The following is a 9,842-nucleotide window of genomic DNA, read 5'->3' on the forward strand; positions in this document are numbered from 1 at the left end:
TTTAGTCGAGGTTCACGTCATTTAGTCGTAGTGCTAGTCGAAGTTCGTTTTAAGAATACGAAATGACGTAATTTTTAAGTTTTAGCTCGAACTACGACTAAAGTTCGTTTTAAGAATACCGGGGTTAGCCGACAATATTTTATTTTATTTTTATTTATTTTTTTTTTTTGTGATGTTGTGGTTGATGTTTTGTCGACAGATGTTTTCTTTTGTGGAGGACTGGAGTCATCATGGAAAATCGTTATTTACATGCAGACCCACTTTTAATGTATAATCATGCAATATAAGATTCTGCTAAAAATAATAAATACAGCCTATAATAAACTCATGTTTATCTTTATTTTTTATTAAATATTTTAGTACTATAGAAAATCATAAGAGACTGTAATAATTAACACAATATACAGGGACATTTTTTTAATTTGGGACAGAATTGAGATAAAAAGATAATAATAATAACCATGGACTGTATTTGTGTGGTATGATACCGTATAGTTTCTTCTGGAACTGTGGATCAGTTGCTCTAGATGATTTGAAATTTGGAGGACACTTGGCTTGCGCTTTTCAACCGAAAGGGAATGCGCATTATAGATTCCCAGTAACAGTAACAGAATCTCTCTTTTGATAAGTGACTCAGAGCTGCAATACGGAGTGTTGTTTATTACTGAAGCTTTTTCCTATTAAATTTATTTAATATGTTTGACAGTATTTATAGACTATACGTTTGCTAACTCTTGCGCAAGTCAGCGTTTTGGTGTATAATAATCATATTGGATGCCTTTTTCTATTGTGGGAAAAGATGAGGTGCAGAGAGAGAGGGAAGGAAGTTGCGCAATCAAAAACTCATTTAACACTCTGAAAATGGGCAGTTAGGTATTAGACTGGTTAAGGAGAGCGTAAAAAAAATTCTTTGAAATTTGGTAGAGAATTTCATTAATGGTACTTCGAATACATTTTACATGATACATATAAGTCCTTCGTCGCTGACGTCACAGCACCACGTGGCACATATTCGTTACTGAGCAACGCTACTCAAGCAATCGACGGCTTATGCCTCCACAGTTAAGCTACACATTTCACCTATCCTTACTGATCTTTTCCAACTGACTTCAATTTCTAACTTCACTTTACAACTTTATTTCTTACTCTCCTAGTTATACTCAACCAATTGATCTCGAACAATTCAAAGAAAAAAATTCTCCCAGAATTTCAATGAGGATTCCGCTCGATTGAAGCACCAATTATATGTTTTTGCCGTGCGATAGCTGTGAGAGGTGCGCAAAACAAAACAAACATCTATACATGGTAATTATAGACGATACAAACACCATGCAAAGAAGGCCCTATGAACTGACTTGAGAAAAATTAGTTTCACACCAAAGTCTACGACCATGATCCAGCTTTTTCATGACAATAATGTAGTGGACAATCAAGAGTAGTCAAATCCGATGTTGGCTAAGGGTACATGTTGAGAAGCGACTGATTGCCATTGATTTCCAGTGCACAGTCTATGCCCGACTGTGTCACTTTGCCTCATTCTTCACCCTTCGGAGCCACGAAGTTCATCGGTGAACTGCCCACCTAAGGTCGACAACAACGGATCATATAAGTTGCAGCTCTGCAGGCGCTCAGCCTTAACGATCGCTTGATTGCTCAGCAACGAAACAGAGTAGAGGTACTGTGACGTAGTAAGTTAATACTCCATGCTTACACTGTGACCTATTGTAATGTTCTGCGCCTCCATATTATCATAAATCGAACTGGTGTTGTTTTGACGCACCATCACTGTGATTGCGATACTTAAATTAATCCACATACAATACAAAAGAATAAATGCTAAAAAGCACATCAATGTAACAAGATGTCGGATCATCGTAAATAAGACGACTTCTGGCGAGAATCAATCTTCTTAACAACTGCTGTACAACTTTGATTAATAATGCCCAGTAAATAAGAGCAACTACGACTGACTATCTGTAAATAAAAGAAAGACACAGGTAAGTATTGCATATTTGACTACCACACATGTACATCATTGAACCAAATACTATAATAACTGTACTATGATTTGATTTGATTTATTTCGAAATTCTCACAACTAAACAGGGTATAAAATTAAACGAATTAAACAACAATAAGAGAATTTCAGGATAACCCTTTAAGCATTTTCTGCTTGTTTCCGAAGGGGTCTCGTTACAATAATAATAAACGCAACAAAGACATATAACAAAAAGAAGGCCATGGCCTAAAATAAGCAACAATGCAAACAAATACAATACTGGAAAATTTAAACAATTAGCTAGTGCTATTTTAATTGATATAGAAACTGGCTTGTTTCTGAAATTTCATCTTGGTTGTAGGTTTAAATATATCACTATCTCAAAGAGATAATACAAAAGTGGCGACCCAAAAGAACTCGATTTTCGGAAAATGGGAATACCAAAAATTGCGCCAACATTGAGGAAACACAGGCTCCATCACCAAATAAAAGAAGCGAAGATTCGCAGCCCTCATTTTACAGACTCATTAATGCTGGAATAAAGGAAGGAAGACTTGAAGTTCTGACACTGTTTCCTAATTTCATTTAATTTCGTTTATTTCGTTCAATTTTTAAAAACATGTACAACAAAAACAAAACAAAACACCCTTGACAGAGACAGGATTAAACAAAAGCAAACTTAATTGCTGTACAAATTTTCTTCACCGCCAAGGGCTCAATTAATTTGGGGTTTGACGAACTACGACTTCCACAATACACAAGAAAATAAAACATATCGTTGGTTCAAACCGAGAAACAAAATGGATAATGTATTTTTTTGTGGTTTTTTTTAAGCATCAACATCAGGTTTTTAATTTTATTTTTAAAGTGATAATCAATATCGATCAATTATTAATTTGATTATTGCGAAGTAATAACATACTATTTTCTACTATATTCTTGTTTATGAAAATCTTGACAAAAAAAAGTTGTTGTTGCAGGGGACTGTCGCCACGACTTATCTGTATCTGTGAACAATTTAACATTATGGGACGTACTCGCTGATGGATACCGAAACGGACCTATTCGGCCCAGTGGCGTTCAACAGTGGCGTTCAACAGGTTCTTTGAACCTGGGCCCCCAAGCTCCTTTATAAAAAAAAAATTAATAAAGCAATGTTTTATTGTAACATTTCAATATTTGCTTCCTTCCAGCCAAGTGATTTTGGAACCATAATAACTCGTTTCCTTTACATGAATAGTTTTCAATTTTTTTCTATTAGTGTATGATTCATTGTTCCGAAACAGTGTGCAATATCGAAAAAGTACGTGGCTATCATTTCGCGGTCATGAATGGATTCTAGTAGCCAATCATCTATTACACGGTGAAGGTTTGCTCAACATTTATACGGTCATTTTCATTGAGATATGTAATAATTTGTTCTTGGACTTTCAACAATTTTAACTATGTAGTATACGACTGAGATTGGTCTATAATTGTTAGGGCTTTATGTATATTGTGTAGTTATTGAGACTTTCCAATCGTTTGGAACCATACCATTCATAGAACATATTGATTTCGCAATATAGCGCGATGCGAGTCTTTCATACTGTAGCCTAGTATCAAAATTATTAACATCAATGTTACTTTCAGATAAACATACAGATTCATTTCAATATCGCCAGATACAAGTCCAGTAAATTTAGTGTGTGAATAAAATCGTATTCCTGATGATGACAAAATTAATGTCAAAATATTGAATCCCAACAGGATGGCGTGCATTTCAATACAATTTTGGTTTTTTCATTCTGTTTTGTCTTCTTTAAAGATAAATTGTTCCTTGCTAATGTAAAAAAAAAAATCATGAAAAAATTGAAATAAACTAAATAAGTGTTTTACATGATCAAAGTCATACATAAGTCTAATGATATCAGGTGTGATAAATTTTATTTTATTTAGATTAGGTATATAAAATTAATATACAAGATAATTGTTTACAATGTTCAATGATTAATCCGATAAATAAAATACACTAAATTTAGTAAATATCGAATGTTCTTTATTTGTCATAAGAAGTAAAAATGCTTATTATTATGGTCAATCCAGACATATGCTGGCTCTTTGAAGATGTCCTCTGAGAACGTCTAATAATTAAAAATTTAAAAAAAAATCGAAAGACTTATTGTCAAAATAGTATTAAAAAAATCGGAGGGAATCCCTGCTCTTAACCACATCGGCGGTACACATCTTAGTTGACATGGTCAGTCAATTTGAATGCTTTAAGGGACCTAACTGTACTCTTAAACCAAGGCCCCTCACAACCTAGTTACACTCCTTATAAGGCCTATAAGACAGTATCTGACAATGAAGAGAGAGTTTACAATTCTCATCACCTTGAAAACACTAAAAAGGTGCCTTGATGTGCTGAAGGCTACGAAATTAAGATTTATTTTTAATTTTAAAATGCAGTTCAGAAAAACATGTAGCTTACACCAACAACAATCAAGATTCTGAAAATGCATGCCTAAAGTGTTTTTAAATTTTAAAACAACTTTCCGTGATTTCAGAGAGTTTACAATTAGATGCCTTCAGATGATAAAATTTAAAAGTTGCAAGTTGGCTTCCAATTTGATTCCAACTGAATAGCATCGCTCTTTAACTGGCCAAACTGGCCACATGTCTCCTTTTGAGAGTACAGTGTTTAACAGTGATCCTTTCATCACCAAACAATCAACTTAAAGTATAAACAATTTTATCTCATTTTATAGGAAGAGATATTTAAAATAGATAAAAGTGATTGGCATCCAATGTTGGCCAAGACCATGCTCAAGAAACAGCCAGGTATTAAGCATGAATATGACACATGATACCTTGCGAAACCATTGGAAGAAAGTTGCTGCTGCTACAGTCAAGAAATTTAACTCAAGCAGTGAGAGAAAGAATTGTCAATAATCTGTGGTGGTCAGCTGCAAAGAGACATACCAAGGAGATAAAACGCAATGACGGTGACTTATATTTTTTATTCCTTGATAGTAGTTATTAAATATATTCGTTTCTTCTTAATTTATCAATCATGTCATGGTTAAATGAACTAACACTATTATTGTTCAACCAAGTGTGCTGGAACTATTTGTGGCACTAATTGTGAATTTATTTAACAGGAACGTTGGACTTCAGTTCTTAGACACATTGTGGATGAACATCAGTGTACTTATGGCAGAGTTATTGAAGTGTGAGCTTCCACCCTTGAAGAAAATATTTAAAAAAAACAAGGTTAACATCAGGAGGCGAAGATCCCCAGGATCTTCAAGCAGCTGTTACAGATGATAAACTACTGCGTGACTTAAAGGTCAGATTTACACCTAATTTAACGACAAGTTGTATTTTTGATCGCAGTTTTGATACGACACGGTTAATGTAGGTATCGCTGTGGTAAATCTTCAATACTGCACGAACTTTTTCCTTATAATTTAATTTGTTGTCCTTGAAAATATAATATTAACAGCATGTGAATTGTTCTATCATTTATCTTTTACATTTCAAATAGATCCATAAATAACAGCATTGATTATTTAGAGAATTACACCATACAGATGTACACTTTGGGTTGTGCAGTAATCTAGAGGAGTGTCTGCACAAAGCGTACCTTTCTAGGAATTTCATCTACAGTATTTACCGTTATTTTACATTATTGCAGTATATGCTTAGAGGGCAACATGAATTAGGTGTGAGTGTGACTAGGAACTTTCAATGCAAACAAAGGAGGCCTACACTACATGTAGATTACAGTCAAATATATTTTTATTTATACTTTTGTATATACAAAAACAACATCAAGAACGTTATAATATAACCTTTCACATATTCGGCCAACTTTTTGACTTTTCGAATGTTATATTTTTATACAGCCAGATTTGATAAATCTGGCAGTCACAACGGCCAAATAGCACTGCCCCGCTTCCACTATTGTTTGATAGTTGCCAATAAGTGGCGCTTTGCATTATTGTTTCATAGAGGCCAATATGTGCCTTCCTTTATCGTTAATCACTTAGCTTAAATATTATTTATGTTTTCTTGTGTTTCTACATTATTGTACTTATGTCTTATATATAATATTTTTTTATGTAGATTATGTTAACTACGTAACTGTATTCATACTATCCCGAATAGAGGATGCTGGGTAACTTCTACAAACTGATAAGGTTCACTATTTTATTTATATCATTGTAATGACACTATTCTGTAATTACCTAATGGTAATTATTATAACTAACTATGGCACTGATAAATTGGGTTATGATTGACATATTCTCAAGCATTCAAATGTTAACCTGAGGTAATTATGTTTAACCATTTTTTGTTTTAAGTTAATTATGTACATGTTAATTACATAGGCCTACTTATTTGATGCCTAAATTATTTGTAGCGGTATCAGTGTTATATTATTGAATACATCTCTTCTACAGAGGCTGTTTTCCTTGCGTGATACTTTGGCTTTGCATAATATGAGAGAAGTTATTTGAAAATGTGCTGTCTATTATTGACGCGTCGACCGCTACCATATACATAATTAGGGAGCCTGCAGGCGATCTATTTCACTCATATTCAGTAGAAACCGCGTTAAACAGTAGGCATAGACGAATGATTTTGGTGACAAATTACTCAGCAAGCAAAATTCCCAATTGTACCCCATTGAAGTTAATGTATTCTGAAACGTTTTATTCAAATACATAAATACCATGCTCTATCGAGCGCACAAAGACATACAGTGGTGTAGCCAGTATTATGTCTATAGTGGGGGGGAGGGGGGTCAGTGTGTGTCCGTGATATTATGTGGGGGTACAAGTGTTCTGATCGAAGCAAGGAACCAAATGCTTGGAGCCAGGGGCTTAGAAGGGCCCCTGATCAGAAAAGAAATTATAGCCTGTGGCCTATGACAGCAAATCTGCCCTTCAATTTGTGTGTAAATTAGGAATTTGACCAAGGACTTTGACTTTGTAATTTCAGCTATACCCCTACTTTGAATGGGCCTTTATTTTAAAATAAACACGTATAGCAACCCGATTCATATAATTCTTATAATATTATATAGAGACTTGTTTGGTCCAGAGCTCCTTTAAATAATTATAGCTAAAATTCTAATAACCATTACAATGTCTGTGTGTGGTTCAGCTAACCATCAAAACCCTTTTAACCACACAAAACCCTTTTAACCGCACAAAACAAATATATAGGCCTAGGCCTAGTCAATAATATAATATTAGAATTTTTTTTAAAATACATAATATGCTGTGCACGTCGGGACTATCCCGCTTAACGTTGCCTGCGAATTAATTTCTTTTTAGTTTGGAGATTGCATGGTGACATTATGCTACTAACTAAAATAGGTTGTTTAGTATTTCAACCTGGAATGTCGGCACAATTTCGTCAAATACGGAAGCTGAAAACTATGTCTAATCTCATTGCCCAATTCATCTTCACAAAAATCATCAGAATGTAATCTTGAAAAATTCAATTAGGATTTTGAATAGCACATTTAAAATGATCAAATAAATCTTTAAAACTTGAATTCACAACAATCGTACTTACAATTCTCTTGTCACCTTCATCATGAGTTTTAAAACTAAAACCTGGAAAAGTGTTATAATGTATAGTTATATGTCTGTCGCATTGTACTAGTAGCCTTTTATCATAGCTCTACTGTATGATGGCAACGTTTAAATTCAGCCCCACAAAACAAACCCGGACCTGTTGATGTGACTAATAAATGTAATGTGCGTTAAAAAAAAACGAAGCAAATTGTTCATATATTATGATGATTTGTTGATAAAAATACATACACTTACAATATGCTGGCTGTAGATTAACCTAAGATAGTAATAAACAACAGAAGGCACGAATTACAAGATGTAAACGTAATAATCCATCCTGTTAACATTAATAATATTATCCTAGTTAATATCAATAATGACAAACTGAAAACAGTTATGATTCTGGTTTGTCTGCATATTAACAGTCGTTAACTTTAGACATACAGACAAAATTGCAGACTTGAAAAACGTACAGTATAAGTAGTGTTTTTGTCTTCTTGTTTTTTCTTTGACTTCGGATAGCGCAATAAATCCAGATTATCTAGTATTTTAAAAATATGTTAGCATAAAATAAGACATCACCATGATCATCATTATCGTTATCGTCATCGCCATCCCTATCCTCATCATCTTTCTCCTCCTCCTTATTCTCCTCCTCATCATCATCACCGTAACCGCCACCATTACAATAACCACCACATGATGCTTATGGCATACGTGATCTACATCGAGCATTTCACGATAATGAATCAATTATATAAAATAAACAAAGTAATATTTAAAAATGAATTAATAGGGCGGAGTAACCCTGGTATTTTAGGAACGTTGCACTGTTGTCTATCATTGGCTGAGACCTTGACGTGGTGATAGAGCTTGTGTACTCCTAAGAACCTCAGAGCTATACCGTATAGGGTCACCCAAACCGGGCAGGTCTGAGGGGAGGAATCAGACAAACTTCAGCCAGCGAACCCTCGACGCAGACAGAGGTTAGCGGGGGGCTAACAACCCACCCTGTAAAAACACTTTTTAACGAGAATTAAAAAGACTAACCTGGTTCATGGAGACTCGAGTCGTAACAACGACAGCATGACTATTTCTAATGAAAGCCCTTATCGGGAAGTTAGAAGTGTGAAAGAGAATCTTCTTGGACCCAAGACTAAGCTCCGTGCTGGTGCTTGGAATGTCCGTACCATGTACGAAACATCAAAACGTGCACAAATTACAAATGAGATGAAACGCCACAAGATACAGATCCTAGGAATCAGCGAAGCACGCTGGACCGGTTCGGGAAAAATCAAAACAAATGACAGATATACGGTAATTTTCTCAGGTCAGGAGAACATTCATTTATACGGGGTTGCTGTTATAATTGACAAAGAAAACTTAAATACACTGTTGGAGTGGGAACCTATCAGCGACAGACTGATCCGAGCAAGGTTTAATTCAAAATACTGCAAACTATCTGTCCTACAATGTTATGCCCCAACTAATGATGCAGATGAAGATTGCAAAGATGACTGGTATGATCAACTACAAATGGCAATCTCTAAAGTACCACAACATGACATGCTTCTTATAATGGGTGACATAAATGCAAAAGTTGGATCAGACAATAGTAATTTTGAACGAACAATGGGCAAACATGGATGTGGGGAGAGAAACAACAATGGAGATAGACTTGTTGAAATCTGTGCAAACAACAACTTGTCATAGGAGGAACATTATTTCCTCACAAGTCAATTCACAAACACACTTGGGTATCTCCAGATAATCGTACCACAAATCAAATTGACCACATAATCATCAATGGAAAATGGCGCAGATCACTTCAATATGTCAGAGTGTTCCGTGGAGTAGATGCTGGTAGTGACCATTATCTTGTCATATGTTCTGTTATGCTAAAGCTACATAGGGTTACGCAATCAAATTCCAGAAGCAGAAAATTAGATATTGTTAAATTAAAAGTGGAAGATACAACAAATATGTTTACAATACAGTTAAGAAATCGATTTAGTACCATACAAGATGAGTTACTAGACGATAACGACCCAAGTGTTGAGCAGATATGGAGCTCAATCAAGGAATCCTATGTAGATACAGCAAAAAAATGTTCTCGGATACAAACAAAGAGGATGCAAGAAATGGATCAGTAATGAGACATGGAAGAAGATAGATGAAAGACGGGAATGCACCTCTTTTTGTAAATTTCATCGACTTTGAAAAGGCTTTTGACAGCATACACCGAGTTACCCTTTGGAAAATTCTCCAACATT

At 34.8% G+C, this 9,842-nt stretch overlaps 1 protein-coding gene and 1 long non-coding RNA gene across 2 annotated transcripts; both read left to right on the top strand.

Annotated features, from left to right (window-relative positions):
• Nucleotides 1-1,873: 1,873 nt before the first annotated feature.
• On the top strand, nt 1,874-5,237 carry LOC117108419. Its single transcript, XR_004445363.1, has 3 exons — nt 1,874-1,997; nt 4,747-4,983; nt 5,140-5,237. It is a non-coding gene; the product is annotated as an uncharacterized LOC117108419 (long non-coding RNA).
• A 3,418-nt stretch (nt 5,238-8,655) lies between these two features.
• Nucleotides 8,656-9,282, top strand: LOC117108405 (craniofacial development protein 2-like). The gene has a single exon (XM_033250420.1). It carries the CDS (start codon nt 8,656-8,658, stop codon nt 9,280-9,282), a length of 627 nt encoding a protein of 208 aa, XP_033106311.1.
• The last annotated feature ends 560 nt before the right edge of the window (nt 9,283-9,842 follow it).

Source organism: Anneissia japonica, unplaced genomic scaffold, assembly GCF_011630105.1.
Source record: "Anneissia japonica isolate Jap-2015-1 unplaced genomic scaffold, ASM1163010v1 scaffold1776_len382430_cov169, whole genome shotgun sequence".
In the NCBI taxonomy this organism is placed as follows: domain Eukaryota; kingdom Metazoa; phylum Echinodermata; class Crinoidea; order Comatulida; family Comatulidae; genus Anneissia; species Anneissia japonica.

Coding starts and splice junctions, on each gene's coding strand:
- LOC117108405 (XM_033250420.1), top strand. CDS start 8,656: ATGACTATTTCTAATGAAAGCCCTTATCGGGAAGTTAGAAGTGTGAAA.